At 37.9% G+C, this 24216-nt stretch overlaps 1 protein-coding gene across 1 annotated transcript in view; it reads left to right on the plus strand.

The window, feature by feature from the left end:
* LOC145987102 (uncharacterized) overlaps positions 1-24216 on the plus strand; it is a 115015-nt gene that overhangs the window by 43597 nt on the left and 47202 nt on the right. The window contains exons 8-10 of the mRNA XM_083121577.1: positions 825-980; positions 5798-5887; positions 9093-9216. Coding sequence (XP_082977703.1) covers positions 825-980; positions 5798-5887; positions 9093-9216 — 370 coding nt within the window. The remainder of the gene's footprint in view (positions 1-824; positions 981-5797; positions 5888-9092; positions 9217-24216) is intronic.

Consider the following 24216-nt stretch of genomic DNA (forward strand, 5'->3'; position numbering starts at 1 on the left):
TTCACAAGAAACTTATAGCTAGGTTAGATGGACGTTAAGTTTTAACTTGGCAATAAAAATTCTGGCAAGTTTTTAGTGTTACAATTCGATAGCAGCTTTTTTTGTGTATGACTTTGTGTGTTCTTAGAGTGTAAATATAGTAACTGTTTCTAAATTACGTGTAAATGTTATCATAAAATTTAATGATCTGAGTTAGAAGCAATATTTTAAGGTACTTAGGACCGTAAGGCAATAGTTTAGTTAATTGACTGGTAACGTACAAATTTGCATACGCAAAAAAATCAACCACCGAAATGAATCATAAATACGCCACTGAGCCCCCCCAAAAAAACATAAAGCTTAATTCGCACAGTGGGTAAATGTACAAATGACCCTTCTCTCCCTTAGCCGTGAACAATGAGACTTAAACGACTTACAATGAGACGTGTGGTAAACTATAGAGTACCATAAGTATCCATGCTACAGTATCTATACTCTCTTCCGGGAATCTCTGTAGCGAGCAAACGAAAGCAAGTGTCTGCGCAGGTAGTGACTCGAAAAGGCTCGACCAATGAGCACCTGCGAGGAAACGGGATTGCGTGGGGGAGGAGGAGCCACTTCGGCTATCAGCTGTTTGCATCAGCGTGTACTTCGCTCCGCCCACTTGCTTTCTCCCCTTCTCTGCTGTTATGCCCGGCCTTGCTCCTGAGATTCCCGTGATAGGGTACATATACTTTCTCTCATTGAACCCAAAAGCTCTTCTGTTAATGTTTGTTTTCTAGAACTCACATTTTAAAAGAAACTCATAATTATTTACATACTGAACACTCTCTCTTCAATTACAGGTGTCAAAATTGCACAAACTAAATAAAACTTTCTACCAGATTACACGCAGTACGTATGCGCAGTCGTCTGTGGATGCATTACGTCATCTGGGAGGAATTGGGTATGGTGCGGGGCACATTCAGATGCTAACATGTCGCGAGAATCGGAAGAAGCAGGTTGTTCATTTTGTAGCGTTCGATTTATTGTTATTGTATTTTTGTACTTGTATACTACAATCATGTCTAATTCTGCTGTAGCAAGCTATGAAACCTATAACCAGAAAACTGAGAACTTACAGCTGATAACTGCGTAAGTAAACAGTGGATTCTTGCTTGTAGACGAAATGTAAAAATTGCAAGTGTCCAGTACCAATTATTGTGAAGAAGAATATATGCGAGATCTAAAAGCAGAACTACTGTATTTTCCACCAAAGAACATGCTTAAGCCAAATGCAGTGCCATCGCTAAAGTTACACTTAATTACTTTAGTACCAAATAATCGAGAAAATGGTGTAGTTCTCCTAAACACTTATCTTCACAATATGGTTCGTTTGTAGGACGTGCTGATTAGGTTTGCAGAGATGTACGCTACGAAAGACATGTAATAAGGAAACGTGCCCTAAACATGCTAAAGACTATGCTGCCAAAAGAGAGAAAAATATATAGACGTAGGCATATACACAAACTGCAAGCAATGTTTCGTTGTTGGAAAACATATTCGATCATTTACAACGAGAAACACACGTCTGTATAACGAAGCAAATAAATGAACGATTACAAACAAGCTCTTTCAACCTGCTATAACCAAACAAAATAGTTCAAAATCTAGAACGTAACCTAACCGACAGTACTACAAGAAAAGTCACCAATATCTTGAAAATGTGTTCAACTAGGGCGAAGTACGTAGTGAACCTAACTAATATGTTATGTAGATTTCATGTATGTCGAGTTTGTAATTACTGACAAATTTATTTATTTAACACAAATCGATGTTGATTGTGATTTGTATGGTCACATTATTCTGACAAACGTTGTTGGAAATGTACAGTTCGAAGTGTAAAGATCGTATATTGACTTTAACGCTATTGGAAATGAAATTCACTTACATCTTCAATTCCGTTGTCTGCACGGTGGGAAATATTACACCCCAGTGAAATGTTTGTAACTTTGTTCAATTTTGGTATTTCACAAATACTTTGTGGATAATTTTGTACCCTTCTACTCAATATAAACCAATGGATGCTACATTATTTCTTTGTAGTATATTTCTGTCAAAAAGAGAAAGATCTATGATTAGTGCAATGCAAGTCACTTCGTTAATGAACTACAATCTTGGTGTAAACAACTCAGACGCACATGGAAATGTAAAAGAAAAATCTGAGGACAAAGTCTTTTAACAAATAATGATTCGTACATTTGCACGGTCAATCATTGTGAGTTCATGTAACTTTTCTCCTTTATTGTTTAATTAACCTAAGAACTAAGATATTTTCATCGATATTCTCAAAGCGTTTCATATTTCGTGTGATCGTAAATCTGTTTCTATAGAGTTGAATTAGTAGGTTAAGACATTTAAATTTGATGTTCCTAGCACCCATCAAGTATTTCGAATAGGTTAAGTTAGTTAAATTAGTACTTGTACACTTTGCCTCGTCTTCTGCAAGCGTGTGTATGCAAAGTTCTTATACAGGGTGTCATTTTAATGGCGGCCACGGACCACGGAAACGTACAGAGGACATCAAAACAAACAACTTTACTCAGTAACATTTTTCTCGTGGTGCGTAGTTTCGTTTCTTCAGTCGTCCAATAAAGCCCGTTTAGCCGCCTGAATGCTGGCAAACACACATAACATTTGATCGTATCACTGACATAATTTCCTGCGTCGAAACAGTGCACGGCAGTGTTGCAATGAACACATTTTTTTTTTTGGAAAAATAACAGAGTACCAACCACATTATGATCTATAGGACGAAGATAGGATCGCGTTCAGTAAACCGAACATCTAGGGAAATACAGCCTACCAGTCAGAAGACCAGCAGTCATCCCAAGGGAGGGGGAAAGTGAATCAACAATACGAAAAATGGTATAAAAACAACGTATTCAAAATTGAGTGGCAATATCGGATTTTGTATCTTAGCCTACATATCAAATATAATCATCATCAACTATAAATTTTATTAGACTTACAGTTTACATCTGGCTGTTTACGCCCAGCTACATGTCAAATATTTGCAACTCCATTCTCGTTGCAAGGTTGGTATCTACAGACTTGTACTGGGTGAGTCTGTTAAAGGAGGACCCGTGGAAAATGTGCTCCTTGAATATAGGCAACCCTGTTACACCGAAGAGAAGAGCGGGGTAGAGAACATTCCAGGATATCGATGCCAAGCAGTTTCTACAACATGACACAGAGGGGGATTTAAAGGAAGTGTCCAGTAGTGACCTTGAGGCAGGCAGCGTGCAGATCAGTTGATCGGCAAGGAAAGTTGTGAGTGTGGTTTGGTGGGTCAGCATGGTGTTAACGGTGCAGCAGCGTATCTTTGTTGTCGAGACGTATGCACGCCTCGGTTCTTGGAAACAGTGTGCAGATTTGTTTACGACGGAGTTCGCGGTGAATGGAGTTCCAGCAAAGGCACAAACCAAATCAGTAATGCAAAAACTGATTGCAAAATGGCGGGAAACCAGATCCGTGCTGAATAGGCCAAAAGTGCTTCCAAAGACTGTCCGCACTAAGGCAAAGGTGGGCGACGCAGCGCAGCTACTGATACGCAGTCCACGAAAATCATCTTGGCGTTTGGCACAACAGTTGCAGGTGTCCCAGTCAACCGCTATGCGGATCCTGAAGCAAGATTTGAACTTGCACGCATATAAAGTTACCGTGATGCATCAGGTGCGGGATGTGGACAAGGTAGCTCGCGTGCAGTTTTGTGAGTGGTTACTGTCCAATATTGCTCCGGAGTTGATGCAGGATGGTTACTTGTTCATTTCCGATGAAGAATGGTTCCATCTGTCAGGCTACATAAACTCCAAGAACACGCGATACTCGTCAGGTGACAATCCACAAGTGTTCATGGAAGTTCCACTGCACACCCAGAAACTCGGTGTCTAGTGTGCGGTGTCGTCACGCCGCATCATCATCCCCATGTTCTTCCATGAGACTGTGAACTCGGTTCGTTACATCAGTAACATTTTCAACGTGTTTGTTGAACAACTGACTGAGGATGAGCGAAGGAACGCTTACTTTCAGCAGGATGGAGCCACGGCACATACAGCATGTGCAACGATCACGCGCATTGAGTCGGTGTTCCCGCCTGATCACGTCATCAGCCGTGGCACGAACCAAACCTGGCCACCTCGTTCTCCAGATTTATCACCCTGTGATTTCTTCTTGTGGGGAGCTCTAAAGGGGACAGATGTATAACAACAACTCTCACACACTCGAAGAACTCTAGAACAACATTATCACAGCTATCAAGGCCATCCCGCAGGATGTCCTCGCCCGTGCTCGAGGTCAACGGAGGACATTTCCAGCACCTCCTCTAGGTAGGTTGTTGTCACACTGTACTGTATTTACAGAAGAGATGTTTCATTCATTTACGTTTATGTCAAGTTGTCTAAACTGCTTGACTCCGATATCCTGGACTCTTCTCTACCCCGCTATTCTCTTCGGTGTACCAGGGTTGCCTACATGCAAAGAGCACATTTTCCACGGGGCATCTTTTAACAGACCACCCAATCCATGCGTTGTGGTATTGTTGTGCTTATAGTGCACGTATCCGAGGTTCATGATGTTACATTATGGCTAAAACACGCACAAGCATGGGTTGTTAGATTGTGAATCAGCAGGCAATATACTTTCATATTCACAGTAATGTTGCAAACTATTACATGTGTATCCGGTGCGTAGATAAACACAGTCATCAGACAGCTTGTTTTTCTACTACTTATATCACTTTATGTTCAACCACTTTTGCCCCTTGCCTCATAATGCCCTGAATATACATTACATTATGTGTTACTTACCTTTGGAATTTTGAGTTTTTTCACTTTTATTTTGTCAGCTGTTCAGTGTGTCACAGACAACGAGTATGAGAAGGACGAAGTGGATAGACAAAATTGTAGATGCCAACTTGGCAACGAGATTTTAAAATATTTGACATGTAAGCTGAGAAAAAAAATCGATATTACCACTTCCATTTCAATTCCTTTATTTCTACCATTTTCCGCATAGTTTGTTCACTTACTGTTGTGTTACAGAACATTTTCTCGCTTTGTTTTATGGTATATAATAGGGCTGATTGTGGCTATGTCATTTCTCACAGAATATGTTGGTTTCTGGCAACCCTGTAACGCATCGCTTCACGACAGGAAATGACGTCTCAAATGCAACTAAATATTTGTGTGGTTGCCAGCATTCAGGCGGCAAACCGGGCTTTTTTGAACGACTGTAGAGCCGAAACTACGCACCAACGAGAAAAATGTTACTGAGAAAAGTTGTTTGTTTTGATGTTCTCTATACGTTTCTGTAGTCCGTGGCGCCATTAAAATGACACCACAAATTAATGTCCAAATAACATTCTCTTAGCAACCAAAAATGTACAGGTTAGTCCATAAACACTTTGTAAAATACCACAATTGATGTCATAACATAAGAATAGTATTATCTTTCAATACTGGCATTTTCAATGTCAAATTACTCAATTATGTGCAGGCATAATACGATTTAGCTATTTAAATTTTAGCAGTTGTGTAACGAAACCGATTTTCAAAATCGGTAAATACCGACATTTAAAAACAGTTTCTGTTTTTCTTAATTTCTTAATTTCAATATTCTGAGCATATACTACATATGACGACAGTTTGACACATTTCATGCATTATAGTGTTGCAGTTTAAGGGAAAACGTGATAATTGTGTTTTTCGAAGGTGAATCACAATGATTTCAAATATCACAACTTGATTTTAACTTTTTTGTACTTCTTTTTGGTAAACAGGTGCCTGCGGAGAATTTTGAGTCAGCGACGATCTACTTTAGCGACATCGTTGGATTTACACGAATATCCGCCATAAGCTCTGCAATGGAGGTAAATTAATCTTCTTATAATGTGAATGTTCTTCTTCTTGTATGTACTGCACTATTGCTTACTTTGTAGAATATTTTTTTCTAATTTAAGGTAATCAATCAAGTAAGCACGTTTTTTTGTTGTTTTTTGGAAGAACTTACATTCTCTTCTTCAGACATTTATTTGCATTATGATTGATGCTAATATAGTAATAACTGTATAAATGTTTACTAAACAAAAGAAAAAAATAGTTATAGAATGTATCCAACCTGAAGGTACACCATCAACTAAATAAATTAACATCCATAGTATATTTTAATCCAAACTTGTGTTAATTTAAAAAAATGTTATAAAATCATATTGCAAAATGTGTAGCTTCATGTTAGTTGGATGCATGGCTTTCTTAAACTGCATTTTTACCACTGACGTCAGCGTTGACGTCAATAGTAGCTGCTATTAGTGGTTTCAGTATAAAATAGATCCCGTGCTGTGTTTGAGTGAAACTTGTCAATATAAAGAATATGTAAATAAAACCGAAATTTCAGCAAATTTTAAATGCATAATTTTCGTGAATAAATTATCATTAATTAAGATTCATAATTCTACCTATATACAATGCATGTGGGCCTTCCTGATGGTGTAAAAAAACGTCGTCGTCTTGTAAGCAAGGTGTCCCGGATTCGATACCCGGTGGTGTGTGTTAAGATATAATCCACTATTGTTACAATTGAACTCATTTATACAATAATATGTAACAATACTGGAATGTTAACCTCATCGACGTATGTGGTAAGTGTAGTTCCGGGCCAACAAAGATACTCGGACCTTACTTTCTTCACACCTGTAGTGCTGCCTCCTAGAGGAAGAAGAAGCAAGCTACTGTTGCTAGACAAGAGTCTGTGCAAACAAGAACCTGGAATGGGGAACGTAGTTTCGTTATAATGTAAAATGTTACCGTTGTTTTCTTAGTTCCTTAATAAATTCAGTTAATCTTGTTAATATATATGTTTTCCATCGCACAACAACACCTTGTCAAGATTGTGAGGCAAATGAGTGACGAGTTTCTTTAAGTTTGTCCGGAAGTATAACTTTTTCAAACAGAAATCTCAATTGCCATGGATAGAGAGAGAGATAAGTACGGCTAGGATGTTTATGACCTAAAAATTACCAAAATATGCAAAAAACAATTTTAATTTTTTTTATAATTTTAAAAATATGCCCTTTCAACTGTACTGTTTCAAACTAATATTTACCATATGCTGATATATTTTCACATACTACTTTTAGTTCACTGGATTGGATTGATTTGTTGTTTTAAGTCCACTTTATGTACAGTAAGGCTAATCGGGACTGGACCTACAGTTTAAAGTTGGATCCGAACAACTATGTGCCTCCACCGGGAATCGAACCCGGGACCCCTTGATTACAAGGCGACGAAGCTACCACTGCGCCATCGGGGAGGCCTTTTAGTTCACTTAATGAGCCTTTTTTCAGTACATGGCTCTGCTGGCAGACAATAGGCAATGATTTTTATTTGAAAATTTACAGAAAGTATTCATTGTATATTGCAATTCAAGGCCATTTTAGTTCACTTAATGAGCCTTGAATTGCAATATACAATGAATACTTTCTGTAAATTTTCAAATAAAAATCATTGCCTATTGTCTGCCAGCAAAGCCATGTACTGAAAAAAGCATATTTCTACTTCGGCTGACACAAGAGGAGCACATTTAAAGTAAACAATGTCGTTCGGCTCAAGTTCTGTAGTATCGAGAGAAAATTCGCCGAATAGTTTTTTTGCAATACAGCACAATGTATGATACCCTTTACTTTTTCCATTTTCGTTGACACTTGTTGTCTCTGGGTGTAAGGGGTGCTCCTTCACGTAGTGCACCCAATAGTCAACCTCACTTCCACGTAGTACACCTTGGACTGCAGACTAACGAGGCTCTGGCGACTGGCCCCATGGCCAGTATAATTTTGTTTGTGTTGTCCTGTGTTTTGTCCTTATTCGTGCTGAGTGCTCCTTTACAGCCTCAGCTTTTAACGAAAGTCAGAAGATTTTAATATTTTATGATTTTAGTTATGCAACGTTAGAGTTGCTATGTGTAACGATAAGGGGCTGGACCCCGTATAATGTGACGGGTGCTAAATAGCCTTAGTGCTGACGCACCCAAAATTTTAAATTCAAATTCAAATTCAAACTTGTTGTCCCCCTTTACCACAAGCACCATGTTAGTTATTGACAGTTTTATTCAAAACTTACATCTAGTCCACTAGTGGTACTCTTGATTGTTCCAAAGAAGGAAGAAATCCAAAATTGTCTGATGTATACGAAAGCTTACTTGAAATTTCGTTTTGGAACAGCATTAGAAAAGGAGACTGTTTTTTTAGGAAATAAACTTAGACATAATTGTAAAAAATCAACAGCTTGAGTGAAAATGGGATTAAGAACGAATCCACTTCGAAAATGGCTGAGTATTCCTTGAAATAGCGAAAATATGCTGAGTATGTCTGAAAATCTATATAAATAGCCACTGGCCAAATATGGCTAAATATATCATTAAAAAGCACCTTAATTTAATTAGTTTCTTCATAACATGAATTCCTATGTATTTAGGGAACACATCTCCCTTACCGAAGAATATATGATAAGTCGTGACAATCCTAGCACCAGTAATAATTGTGGAAGCTTTGTCTCTATGCGTATCATGTTAGCAATCGTTTATGTCTCTATGCGTATCATGTTAGCAATCTTTTATGTCTCTATGCGTATCATGTTAGCAATCTTTTATGTCTCTATGCGTATCATGTTAGCAATCATTTATGTCTCTATGCGTATCATGTTAGCAATCTTTTATGTCTCTATGCGTATCATGTTAGCAATCTTTTATGTCTCTATGCGTATCATGTTAGCAATCTTTTATGTCTCTATGCGTATCATGTTAGCAATCTTTTATGTCTCTATGCGTATCATGTTAGCAATCTTTTATGTCTCTATGCGTATCATGTTAGCAATCATTGATGTCTCTATGCGTATCATGTTAGCAATCTTTTATGTCTCTATGCGTATCATGTTAGCAATCTTTTGTCTCTATGCGTATCATGTTAGCAATCATTTATGTCTCTATGCGTATCATGTTAGCAATCTCTTGTTTCTGTGCGTATCATGTTAGCAATCTTTTATGTCTCTATGTGTATCATGTTAGCAATATTCTACTTTTAGGTGGTGATGATGTTGAATAGCCTGTATCGTCTATTCGATTCCAGAATAGAGAAGTACGACGTCTACAAAGTGGAAACCATAGGAGACGCCTACATGGTGGTCTCAGGTCTCCCGCAGAGAAATGGTAAGCATGCAAACATCATTTAAAAAAGTGTTCAAATTACAAACAAAATGTACGTTTTTAGAATCAGGAGTACAGCCATATTGGTCACACAAGGAAAAGTTTCGGAGAAAAACTTACACATCTGCTTGTATTCTTATGGGCCTTTTTTACTAGGGAAATAACATTTTTACAATTGCATACTGTAAAATTACACATGTTAAACAATTGGACCTAGAAAATTAATTTCCAGAAAAGAATGCGTAATGTTTTAATCTCACGTAATTTGCTTTCTCTGTATATATGTGTATGAGTGCGAGCGCGCGTATGTGTGTGCGGTCCACGTATATAAGCTGTATGTTTTTATTTTTAATTTTTGCTCTTCAGTTATCTTATTCGTTGAATTTAGTAACAAAATAATGACCACCGTAATTAATGGTTAATCAATGGCATGAGTCCATGTATACAAACTGCATTACTTATATTTCTTTAAATTTTATTTTCATTACTACTTTATATCTCATATATATTTTCCATTTTTAATTGTTTTAATTAATTTTGAAGAAAAACTATGATCATATTAATTAATGGTTAAGTGGAAGAGAAGGCATTAGTAGTGTGTCGGTGGGTGGGTGTATGTATGTGTGTACGAATGAGTGTGTGTGAGTGTGTGTGTGTGTGTGGCTGCTTGCGTTTATGTGTGTGTGTGTGTGTGCTGTTTTACCTCAATTTAAAATTGCGATGGGCTCCCTGGCGGAATGGCATGGTGCTCTATAGGTTAAGAGCATGAACCCTAGTCAAGTTTTGGATATATCATTGTGTTTCAGCCGGTTCTTGACCTAACGCATTAAATATCCGACTTTCGGACTTGCCATAGAAGTTCCCAGGTTCGAATTCCGGCATGGGCATGCGTGTTATTGGTGAGTGAGTGTCTTTCCACCAATTTCATCTAATCGTCACTCATCCTCGTCGTCGCGATGAGCCAAAAGTGGCAGAAAAGCGACGCTAAATAATAAATAAATTATGTTTTTTTATTGTAAATTTTTGGCATCCTCTGTGGCGCAATGGTTAGCACAGAGCTACGACGCTAAGGGTCAAGGGTTCGAATCCCAGACTGGGCAGCGTGAGTACCCTTTGTGAGCGTCCCTTCATCAACTTCATCATATCATCACTTATCCTTATCTTCGCGATTAGCCAAAAGTGGCAGAAAAGTGAAGTAAAATAAATCAAATCAACAAATCGTCACTCATTTTTATCAGTTACTTATTCATCCTCGTCGTCGCGATTAACCAATGGAGAGAAAATTAAATTTTCAAATAAAACCTTTTCATCATACACATTATTCTGCTTTCAATTTTGGATGAAAGTGCTTCTAGGATGTTCGGAAAAAATACGATTATCTCTTGCTTTCATTAATGTTACACTGAATCAAATAAAGAAAATGTTAGAAGTATAATTTAATACTGGGCCTGTATAAAGATTTTTAACGTTGATATATCTGTAGTGTTTCTTATTAAAATAATTAACATAAATAAGTGCCTGCTGTGCTTTTTCTTAAGCGCTTTTTCCCGAACACCCTAGAATTTCCCTCATACATTGATTGAATTATATATTCAAAGAAGATTCCCTCCTTATGATACAGGGTGGCGCAAAAAGAACGCATGTTTTAGGAATGAGTGTTGCGTCGTTGATTTTCAAGATAGAAACGTTATACTAACACCAAAACCATCGGTAAGAATGCAGTTTGGATAGGACAGTGATGATTTAAGTATGGAAGATGATGTCGGAAAAATGACATCATTGTTGCTGTCTCCGCCGTAATTTCACGTTTCAGCGATGTATCTTGGCCCCCACGCTCCCCAGTTTTGTCTGTCTGCGACTTCTTCTTGTGGGGTTACCTCAAGTCCGAAATCACATTTGTGAAGGAATTACAGCTGTGCCAGACGAGAGGTTGGCAAGGGCAATGCGGAACTTTGAGTAGAAGTTCTGAATGTGTGCAGCAACAATGACGTCGTCATCTCATACTTAAATCATCACTGTACGCGTATACCAATCCAAACTGCATTTCATAACAATGGTTTTGGTGTTAAGAAAACGTTTGTATCTTGAAAATCAATGACGATACACTTATCCAAAAACATACGTTATTCTTGCGACACCCTGTATTTCTTTAATTAATTTCTTTAGTATTCTCGCAGAATGATATTCCAATCATAGGCAAACAGCCAGTTAGAGCTATTTTTCGCAGTTAAACGGAAGTTTTTTTCACCGTGTCCCTGCATCATCGTATATTTTGCTTCTGTATCACGTACGTCGTAACAATCCCGCCCAGCGTCTCTCCTTCCGTAGTTAATTGTGGGCTGGCGCTGTGATGAGGACACCCCGATGGGGCTTTAGCCGTAATTCACGGCCCTGGGTTGGGGTGAAGACGTGCCTACAGAGGCATCAGCACCCACGCAGCATTTCTGTGGCCTCGCTTCTCGGAGTCGTGAATTCATGGGAGGAAATGAACTCGCCTTCGTCGTCACTTCCGCCGGAACAACCTTCTAGATAACGTTGGTATTGTAATGTGACACAAGCATCCCGATAAGCAAACATGAATGGCGGTCGGCGTGATTTGTATCCTTTTAACATTGTGTAAGGGCTATGCAAAGGAGGTGGCTATTTCCTAACTGAAACAAGATATTCCAAAGTGTTCGACAGTTATGGCCACTAGACTGAAAATAATTTAAAATTTCCGTAAATGTGCCCTAAAATACAACATGATTGCAATACAAACTTAAAAAAAATAATTACTGAAAAATTGCAATGAATTTGTTTGCATTTTATATTAATGGGCATTGCATTGTCAAGGGTGGGACAGGCGGACTAATTTTTATATTAAAGTAACTATTCCATTGATAGTTAAGCAACATTTTTCTTACAGTTTCTGTGCAATGAAATATGAAACTTAACACTGTTAATTAAATATAACTACCCTACAATACTACATTAACAGATTTGTAGCTATAAGTGAACACGGTGGGACAGAAGAAACACTGTCTCTTCACATAATAACAAATGTATTTTAATTGAATTGTCAAATGATAGAAAATAAATTAAAGAAAAGCAGAGAAGGTAATGGACCTTTTAATATTCTAGTAGAGTTGAGGGGAAAATGTAACAGTTATAGGAGAAATTAATTGTTTTTTCGTGTCACGGATGGGCCACAATACAAGACACAAGGAAATCAAAAAGTTAAAATAAACAAACAATATTCAAAATACCTTCTACCTTCTAACTTAATAATGTATAATACTTGAATTTTTATGCAAGTTACAGCACAGCATTTAATTTTAAAATTGCACATGGCAAAGTGGTTCGGATCCCACTTTAAACTGAAGGTCTAGTCCCGATTAGCCTTCCTGTGTATAAAGTGGACTTAAAACAACAAATCAATCAATCAATTTTAAAGTTGAGGTTCAGGGGTACTTTTACATAGAATGTCCCACATATACATATATACCGCGTGAGGCACCTAAAAGTACCACCTGAAATACCGAAGAAACCAGAAACAGTAGCGATGTGAGGTTTGCGGGAAACAATAATATCAAATGGGGCTCGTAAATCGGAGGTATGGGGTGGGTCGAAAAATATCGACAAATGGGGCATCTGGAGCAAAGTCATATTTTTTTTAATGGAACGATATACAATAACATGCATAATATAAAAGAGCACACGCAGAGAAACACAACGCCGTTGGTCTCATGCATCTACTGCACATAGGAACGAAGATATGGCCATGTGAAAATATGTAAACAAACTAACAAGTGGTCCACTTGACCGTCAGTACCACGGCATGTACAAGTATGAGATGTCGGAAGCCATTGGACAAGATGAAGACAGAACGTGTTAAAGGAAGAAAAAATACAGTAGACATCGTCAGCACCATGTATTTGACAGTGTTACAGCATAATGAAAATGACCATGACAGTATGTTGAAGAACCACTGCGTAAGAAGCGAAAACCTGTCAAAGTGTGTGTTCAAAGTGGTGGCCGTCAGCTGCGATACAGGCAACGAGGCGCCCACGCAAAGATCGTTGCACAGAATGTAACATCTCGTAGGGAATGTCCCTACAGGCCGCAGTAATGCTGTGTTGCATATCCTCTGGAGTTGTTGGCACATCCCAGTAGACAATGTCCTTCAGCTTTCCCCACAGGAAAACGTGTAACGGCGTCAAATCTGTGGAACGAGCCGGCCATTTGACAGGCCCTCCACGTCCAATCCAACGATTTGGAAATGTATTTTCCACACATGCTGTAGCGCGTCTTGCACTGTGAGCTGGGCACCCCTCATGTTGGTACCACATTTCCCTCCTTGTCTGAAGTGGTATGTCCTCCGATAGTACAGGCAGTTCATGTTGTAAAAACTGTATGTATCGGTCAGCATTCAGTGTCCCTTGTATAAAAAAAGGGCCAATGAGATGTTCACCCACTATACCACACCACACGTTCACACTCCATGCGCTCTGGCGTTCCACTTGGCGAAACCAATGTGGATTTGTCACCGACCAATAGTGCATGTTCCTTAGGTTGACATTTCCATGATTGGTAAAAGTTGCCTCGTCAGTGAAGAGGATACGTGACAAATCGGGTGTGTTGTGTCGTAACATCCATGTGCAAAACCGAACACGGTCCACAAAATCATTCCCGTGAAGTTCCTGATGGAGGGAGATTTGATATGGGAGAAACTTGTGTGTGTGCAGAATGCGCAATACACTTCGCTGACTCATCCCAGCATCCCTGGCAATTTCATGGGAGCTAACGTGCGGATTCACAGCAACAGCGGCGAGAATATTTGTTGCACCTGCCTCACCTGTAGTTGGCTTGTTCCGCACACGTGCTCGTGGTGTTACACTTCTGGTGTCTCTTAATTTAATAAATAACTTACCAAACAGACTTCGAGATGGCTGTCGTCTGTCCGGATATCTCTCTGCGTACACACGGTAGGCTTCTGAGGCATTCTTTCGGCATTCCCCATAAATCAGGATCATGTCCGCTTTTTCTATGTTTGTAAAACCATAATCTTCGCTCTTACCACTACGACTGCTTGCTATGAACTAACACGATCTCGTGGACCTGCTATCAAAACTTGCTCTGCGTAAAGGCAGTTCTGTCAGGCACCTGAGAAGTCTTACATGCCGTGGTACTGACGGTCAAGTGGGCCACTTGTTAGTTTGTTTACATATCTTTACATGACCATATCTTCGTTCCTATGTGCAGTAGATGCATGAGACCAACGGCGTTGTGTTTCTCTGCGTGTGCTCTTTTATATTATGCATGTTATTGTATATCGTTCCATTAAAAAAAAATATGACTTTGCTCCAGATGCCCCACTTGTCGATATTTTTCGACCCACCCCATACCTCCGATTTACGAGCTCCATTTGATATTATTGTTTCCCGCAAACCTCACATCGCTACTGTTTCTGGTTTCTTCGCTATTTCAGGTGGTACTTTTAGGTGCCTCACGCGGTGTATATATAATATTATATGTATTAAATAGGGCTGAGCCAGCCGATACCGATGTATCGGCATCGGTATCAGAAAGTATCTGTTCGGATTCATCTACCGATACTATTCCGGCATTTTGGTATTTTACGAGGTCCGCAAAAAAGCTGCGCCACACTTTCGGAGAGTCTAATTATCCTGGAAGTAATGCAAAATTCGAACTTTCTTTTTATTTTGCACGGAAAAGTATATTAGATAATATCTATTTTAATATTCTGATGTAATTGTTGAATATTCTAAAACAAATTTCTAGGCAAATTGAGGCATATTTCGAGATAATCACGCCAATAGTGATCAATATTTTGAACCAATTTTAATTATTGCAAATTTCAAGTATCAATATCGGTGGGAATCGGTAAGAGTATCGGCATCGATATCGGTTCAAAGTGGTATTGTCTCAACCCTAGTAATAAGAAATATATTAATACATAAGGTTTATCTATAAATACATAAATATATATTTCCATAACAGTACGACATATGAAAAATGTAATAAATATGTCCAATAAATAACATTTCCAATTAATAAAGTTTTCTTTATTTGTGAGGTGTAAGATTTATGTAAGCAATAAAAGGCAAAGTTACCCCGTGCTCATTGCACCATGCAATGAAGGTACATAGGCTCCTGTGGAGATTATATGATCAGCAGCACGCTTCGGCCGCCTTTACCACGTTCACACATTTCCCCACCCCCCCTCCCCCGTTAATCATTTATTAGGGGCTGGAGGAACTCCAAGCTGCCTTATGCAGGAACTATGTTCAAAAAATACCAAACCTTTGATCATGAGTAAACCTCGGATTTTTAGGATCTAAAAAGTGTACTTTTAGGTTCCTAAAATAGCCTCTAAAAATCCGAAAATAGGTTCTAAAAACCTTAAATTAGGCTCGAAAAATCCTGAAATCGGTTGCAAAAAGACTTAATTTGGTACAAAATTCCTGAAAAATACTGATTAAATACAATAGTTAAAAACAAAATTTCACAAGAACCGTATTAACCAAATATTAATTTTCTAAACAAATTTTCATTTCTTTATATCATTTTCAAAACTATCTACAAATTATTATAATACTGCACTTGTGCTGTTAGAAAAAGTTACTTGTTGATATGAAAAATGAATTACATATGCATAATTTGCTGCACAATATCAGGGTGGCTACTCACTTGGAATTCCTTGAATTCCGGGAATTACACGTGAATTATTGGCTCCGGAAATTATGCGTGAATCATTGGCTCTGGAAATTATTCATGAATTTTGGCAAATCAAGGAGGTGTTTTCTCTATTCCAATTTTTTCTCCGTAGACGTGAAAAATTGCAACTTTTATTAATCCAAATCCTATTAAATTTATATATGTTTATAAATGCCCTGAGGCAAGTTTCTCTCAGTTTAGCTTTTATTTTCTTGGGAAGAAAAAGAAAGATACATGGAAAATAAAACAACATTTTCACAATCCGTTTAATTTGTTAGTCTTTTGCAGAACAATCTATCTGACAGACGGAAGATTATTACAAAATAATATATCTTAAAGTTGATTAGGTAACTTCTTTGGTACATTGGAATCATACAAACTCTTTACATTGTTAATATTTTTGTGTGTAGATGAGAGGGTGAGAGTCGGTAATAGGTAAGGTTGGAATAGAGAAAACATCTACTTGGATCCTTGAATTCTTGGAAAGTTCGCCTTGAAAACCAGGAATTACACTTGAATTTTATCATTGCCCTAGAGTGGCCACCTTGAATCTTTTTGTGTTATCCACACTCAAACTCCACCTCTTGTCTGTGTAGATCATTTCATGTGATGAAAATTATCTTTCAACAGCAACATAGTCAGTAGTGCAAATTTGAATACTGAAACTTTACTTCCGAAGGCGTGAATGCCAAAAATGACAGTAGAGAGGCAGCACTTCATTCCTACGCGTCAGCAAAAATTCGATGCCACTGGTGTTATGTTACATCCGGTCGTAGCGGTGTACGAGCGATTTTATTGTTGAGTCAGCAGAACGTGTCTGATCACGTTGAAGACATCGGAAGCGGTGGGGGAGGGGGGTCAATGGATTTGTCACGTTGTTTCTTGATGTATGCTAACCTAACACGTGCGTATGTTTGTGTGTGTGTGTGTGTGTGTGTGTCTTTGGAGGAAATGCGCGCGCAACCATTGCGTATGATGCAAACACATGAAGAAATGATTTAAAGATGGCGCCGAAGGTGTTGTACCCCGAAAGCTTAGCGGCTAAGGTTATTGCTCTGTAAAACAAGAGGCGTCGAGGGTTCGATTCCTGGTAGAGTCAATATTGATTGATTGATAGATTGAGTTAGTTTTTTTAAGTCCACTTTATGCACGGCAAGACTAATCAGGAGTGGACCCACAGTTGAAAAGTGGTGATTCGGACCACTATGTGCCTCCACCGAGTATCGAACCTGGGACCCCTTGATTACAAGTCAACGATGTCAATATTGAATGATTTCGATTAGCCTGTGTGTAAATAAAGCCAACAAAATGGTTGAGTTCGAAAATCGAGTTGGGTTAGTGGTTAATGTTGTCACCTGGCAATGAAGAGGTTGCGGGTTCGATTCTCTAGGTAGTTAAATTAGGCCAATTGTTTAATCCCGCCATTATAGGTTCCGATTAGTCCATCTGTGCATAAATAGTGATTGAATAAAATCAATATGGCGGCCTTGGGGTAGTGGTTAATGTTGTCGCCTGGTAATGAAGAGGTCGCGGGTTCGATTCTCTAGGTAGTTAAATGAGGCCAATTGTTTTGTCCCGCCATTATAGGTCCCGATTAGTCCATCTGTGCATAAATAGTATTTGAATAAAATCAATATGGCGGCCGCGTTTTGTGTTTAGCGGCGGCGGCGGCGGCGGAGGCGGCGACCGGGGCGCGGCGCGGGCGCGGGGGGTGTTTTTTATTCCGCGAGATGTTTCAACCAAGTGGTTGAGGGTTCGATTCCCAATGTTGGTGAAAATTGGATATTCAATTGTATTTGTTTAAAAGTTCCGATTAGCTTTTTGTGCACAAAGAGAAAATGAACTAATTGGAAATAGGATGTTTATGCTGTAATGAAAAGGTCCCGGGTTCGATTCACAATGTCAAATTGGCTGATAATGATGTTTTTTTAAAAAAAAAGAAGTGTGTTGAGTCCCCATTAGTATTTAGGCAGGAACAGATATTAAAAATCAAAACAAAATGCCTTTTGATTACAACGCAAAGACTTTACCGCTAATGTATAAAGATAAATTAGAATCTGTTGTTTTGCCGTGTGGGGCCCCAGTACCGATTAGCTTAAATGCATAAAGAGTAGGTAAAATTAGCAAGATGGCCGTCACTATTGTTTTGTGATCAAAAAGGAGTCACAGGTTCGATTCAATCAAAGGAGGCAAGATTCTATGTTTCAATTCCATGTAAAAGTCTAAAGTTATGTTTCGATTAACCTCAATGCATAAAGAGGAATTAAACAAAAACAAGCAAAATGGCGACAGATGTGATAAAAGAAAAATTGAAATAGTTTTTTATAGTGACAAGAAAAAATAGCGAATCATTGTTAGAAATAGAATGAAAATAAAGATACTTGCCTTTGCGTGTCCAGCGCTGTGCAGAAAAGCTCTCATGCTTTATCTCCGACAAGTCCACAATACACATTTTTTTTATTGTATAGTTAATTATTAATGTTGTTATTAACACAGATTCTTACCAGTGTGAAGAAAAGCTCTCATGCTTTATCTCCGACAAGTCCACAATACACACTTTTTCATTATATAGTTAATTATTAATTTGTTATTAACACCGAGTTTTACCAGTGTGAAGAAAAGGTCTCATGCTTTATCTTCGACAAGTCCACAATACACACTTTTTCATTATATAGTTAATTATTGATGTTGTTATTAACGATTGTTACCAGTAAAAATATAAACCATGAGGATTTTTAAAGGGGTGATAAGTGAAAAAAGCCAAGACATATATTTTATCCCTGTTTATTAACAATATTTACAAAATTCAAAAGAGCCGCACACACACACACACACACAAACATACATATGTAAAATGTTTATATTGTGTCACCAGTTTATCAGCATGTTATTTAACAAGTTTTTATTCTTCAAGTTTGTTCACTCACCCACATAAGGAATTGTGTCACTATCATATCCATTTTCTGCTGCAACCACTGAATTAAAATGTTTCACTATTTTTTCCACAAGCATGTTCTCGCAAAAAACAAACACTTCTTTGGAAAGTCTTTTTCCGTCGATGTTTTGTATAGACAAAGGCTCAGGTTTTGTACATCCATGTAGATGGGAAAGCACAAACTTCTCCTTATGACATGCATGGACAGGGGAAATATCTGTGCAACCGAAACATTGTTCGCGAAGGTCGAGAATGCAAGATTCCACACAGTTTCCAAAATATGATTTCAGATACGGCGATACTGTTTCACACATAACTTTCGCATGCTCGATGCACACAAATATCTTCATAAAGTTCCGCCACGAACTTTCTGCGATGAACACTATCTCCAGGGAACCGTAAGCTGGTTTCTTCCTTATAATGATCTGACGGCGATTGTACAGTGTGGTTATCAGCAATTCATGTTGCTCACTTAGTGGGTAGGAAACACGAGGCTGCTCACCTGGAATAGCGATGTAATTGTCGATTACTGGAAACAATTCCTGAAGAGCGTGCCACTCCTGCAACTGTAGTTCAACACCGGCCGCCCCGCTTCTGTGTAGCCTGACCACAGGTTGGAAATCCAGATGAGAGGAAAGTCCGATTGAGATAACTTTTGTTTTCGAAGCATTCAAATAGTAGACGTGATCAAATAATATCGACTGGCGTATAAGACTAGTTACTTGTTTTTGTTCTTCAGGTAAATGCTGATCGCTCTCTTTCTGAAGAACCCCCTTGAAATTAGTGTACGGTTGAAATCTTTTTTTCAGCGGCATCGAAATAGAGGATTCCATGACTAAGAACTGCGAGATACTGCATGTCGCAGCGTGCAGGTATACATTTGAAGAAATGCGTGGGTGTGTTTTTGAGACGCACGCGCGCGTAGCAAACCAAGCATGTGCTGGACAAAAAAGGTGGAGGGGGCGGGGCATTACAAAGATCAATGGTGAGAGAAAAATCAGCAGAATATCATAAACGTCATATTGAGGAAATATTAGATAACAAATATTAATTAATTTAATTAAAGCATCAACCGCATTGTCGATCTGAATTTAGGTTTATAGACAGGGGGCAAAATGGAAAATATCGACGATGTTCTAGTATTGCATTGTTTCTGTATTTCCATCGGTATAATCCTCCACCACATTTGAAGCATACTGTTTTATCCTCTTTTTGAATGTAAAATAATCCTGCTTCGGACAGAGCTTCTACAAACGGGAATTCTTTTGATTGCCAGTTTCTGAAAGAGGACAATCTAGCATTGAAAGATCCCATCTCTGGATATTGCGTCATTGTTCTGTAAAGACACAAAACAAGATATATATTATAAGTAAGCTGTTGTAAACTGTAACGCTACAAAATTATTAATATACTATTAGGACTATATGTAACTTGTATAAAATTTCAAACAGTATTTACTGTCAATATTTTCTAGTATACGTACCGAGTATTATAAATTTAATTTACGAGTCAGCAAATAAGTTGTTATAATATTGTCGTTTTTTATCGGTACTGGGAATAAAATTTGAAATTTATGCATGGGTTTACCAGAGGCTCTATGGAATAAATACAGAAAACAGTAATGCCCACAGTACACAGACCCGTAACTTTGTATCTGATGAGTGTTGTACGTATAGAATTTAGAGTTATTTTCCAAAAATCGCAAATGGTTATGCACATGTGGAGGTTTTCCGTAACTATCAAAAAATTCCCCCCGGGAGTTACTGTCTATGTAAATTGCTACCCAGTGCTTCCCGGGGCTATCTTTGGGATCTGTATTTACAATCAACGCTGCTGGTAGTTCCACATGTACAGGTAATTCATTAGCTGCGAAAACCCCAACATGATGATTGTCAAAGGCTCTATTTGATATTAACCCGTGAAGCAAATTTAAAGTCGACAGCATTGCTGGACACTAAATAGTAATATTGTGCAACTCACCTTTTTATACTTCAAAGTAGACGGTACACGTCACAGTAGATTTCAGAACCAATTTGATCTGGGCCACCAAGCTGTTTATCGTTGTTGAAACAATGGAGAGCTATCTAACACAACGCTGATGCTCGGAATATGTAGGCGGGGTTTACAAACGCGCATGCGTACAATGCTATCTGGCATTTGTTGTGCTGTTGTAAAATGAATTTTGTACTATAAGAAAATTGTCTGTATGTGTGTGTGTATATATATATATATATATATATATATATATATATATATATATATATTACAGACACACACGCATATTTATTTATTGATGAAGTGTGTGTGTATATATATATATATATAATACAATACAATATAATATATATATATATATATATGTAATTTGAAGATACAACATATCAGTAAAATCTAACAACTAGAAAAATATTCATAACATTCGACTTTTATATTATATGTAATTTAAAACATTCTTCACAGTTTGAGAAATGGAGTGCTTGTGGAAACACCCGTTCTCTGCAATATTGGCTGGTCCATCAGGATGTGGAAAGACATATTTTGTGAAGCATTTTCTCCAGTGTTTACCCCAAATGGTAAATGTAAAATTCAACAATATTTTGGTGTGCTACGGGGAATGGCAATCTGCATACAATGATTTCCCTGGTTTTGTACAATTTCGGGAAGGAATGCCTAATATTGACCAATTTGTGCCAAATTCTGGACCTCATCTTATTATTATCGATGATCAGATGAGGGAATGCTATCAAAGAGTCACAGATTTATTTACAAAAGGGTGTCATCATCGTGATATTAGTCTTTTCTTTATCACTCAAAATCTATTCCATCAAGGAAAAGGGAATAGGGATATATCTTTAAATAGTCATTATATTGTATGCTTCAAAAATCCAAGAGACAGAGCCCAAATTAATTATTTATCTAGACAAGTATACCCGGAGAATCCAAATTTTATAAAAGATGCATATTACAATGCCACCGCTGAACCCCGTGGATATTTGCTGTTTGATCTGAAGCAGAACACTCCGGAAGAAGTACGTTTTCGGTCGCGGATATTTCCCGACGATGATATCAATTATGTATATATTCCTACAAAAAAAGCAAGCATAATCACTAGTCGTTTATTCTGTCATCATGGCTCCAAGAGTGAAACACGCTAAAGTGCTCCAAGTTTTGTCGGATGCTAAACCAGCTCTTCGCACAGCGATATTACAAGCTGCTGATTCTTCCTTAGTTAATTCAATCTGTGAGTGTTGTTACAATGTTCTAAAAGGGAATGTTCCTCTTTCAACACCTCAGAAAACAAGATTGAGCCGGTACAAGAAGGTGATACGTAATCTCTCTGCCAAAGGACACTCTACAAAGCAGAAGAAACAGATACTAGTGCAACACGGAGGATTTCTACCTGCGTTATTAGCCCCTTTAATAGGAGGTGTGTTATCAAGTTTATTTAAGTAAAAAAAATCTGAACATGGAGCATGCCAAAAAAATGGTTATAATACCTCAAGAATTTATGGATAACATGAGACATCCTGTTATGTCTGCACCGTCTACATCCTTATCGCAATTGGATCAGGATATGCAAGTAATTTTGAATCTCAAAGGTCTTTCGGATGATGAAAAATGGAATCGTTACAGTATTGTGCTCCAAAAATTTCTGTCTATTACACGAAAACAAAGAGAACCTGTGTCGCTACCGATTACAGAATCTACTGAGAAGTTGACTGATATGAAAGAAGAAATTCTAGCTGCTACACCTAGCATGTATCGTAGAAAAGCCGAACTGTTGTATGAACGTCTTTTACATAATAGTAATATTGATTGGGATAAATATGGGGCAGTTTTTATTAACAATAATAAAATTGAAGGCTCAAATATTGTCGATCTAGTATCGGATATAATTCGACCACGAAAAACAAGCAATCCTGTTGGGTGGCAACTATTCAATAGAGCTCTGGCGTTATCTAATATTCCTCAAGAATATATTGGAAACCCCCGGATACAGGAGTTTCTTCAACAGATTGTTTTTGGCAACCCCGGACGCCATGTTCCGCTGTCCGGAGCTCACCAAGAAGAGGCACAAGAATTAACAGAAGCAGAAGAAGAAGAAGAAGAAGAAAAGGAACCAATTTCTTTTGTATCATCATTTCCAGGGCACAAACGTAAACGTACTGTTCCAGTTTGGTCAAGATACAAACCATGAGCGAAAAAATATTAGAGAATATCTGGTACAATCCATCTCATCCAGCATCCTATTCTACAGCTTCAACACTATGGAAAGCTGTAAAAAATCCATACCATTGTCAACAATCAAACATTGGTTGACAAAGCAAACTGCATACACTTTGCATAGACCTTTAAAGCGTCGATTTCCGAGAAACTTTTATTTTGTGCATAATATCGATGACCAATGGCAGGCTGACTTGAATGACATGCAGAGTTTGCGGAATCACAACAAAGGGTACAGATATATACTCACAGTTATCGATATTTTTAGCAGGCATGCTTGGGCTGTCCCTGTAAAAAATAAAACTGGTGTATGTATAAAAAAGGCTTTCCAGCAAATTTTCAAACAAAGCAAAAGAAAACCTTTGAAATTACAAACTGACAAAGGCCGTGAGTTTACCAACAGTATTGTGCAGGAATATCTCAAAAAACAAAATGTAATTTATTTTATAACAAAGAATCCTGATATTAAAGCTAGTATTGTTGAAAGATTCAACAGAACTTTAAAGGAACGCATGTGGAAGTATTTTACTAAACAAAGAACCAGCTGTTATGTTAATGTACTCCCAAAGCTTTTGAAAGCTTATAATCATAAAATTCACTCGAGTATTAAAATGGCACCAGTAGATGTTACTTCTGAGAAGGTTTTGAAAGTATGGCACAATATGTATGACAAAAAACTCAAATCTGATTCATCTCCACTATTGTCATTGAAGATGCCATTCAAAATAGGAGATACAGTGAGAATAACAGAACCAAAAAACGCTTTGACAAAGGTTACATGGAAAATTGGACAAGAGAAATATTTGTTGTGGAACGTATTTTGAAAAGAAATCCTCAAGTGTATGAATTAAAAGATCTACAAGGACATAAAATCGATGGAACATTTTATACGAAAGAGTTGCAATTGGTCCGCTTACCGGATATGCATGAAATTGATAAAATTCTTGCGACCAAAGGTAAAGGAGCCAGTAAAAAGTTGTTAGTTCATTGGAAAGGTTACTCCAGATTATTTGACAGTTGGATTAGCGCATCGTTTTTGGAGTCAAAAAAAGAGAGAGAGAGGCATAAATTTTTGTATTTATTCTCATCAGTGGTACAAATAACCTTCATAACACATCATGAGAAAA

The sequence above is a fragment of the Lepisma saccharinum genome, chromosome 4, assembly GCF_977018435.1.
Source record: "Lepisma saccharinum chromosome 4, izLepSacc3.1, whole genome shotgun sequence".
Taxonomy (NCBI): Eukaryota; Metazoa; Arthropoda; class Insecta; order Zygentoma; family Lepismatidae; genus Lepisma; species Lepisma saccharinum.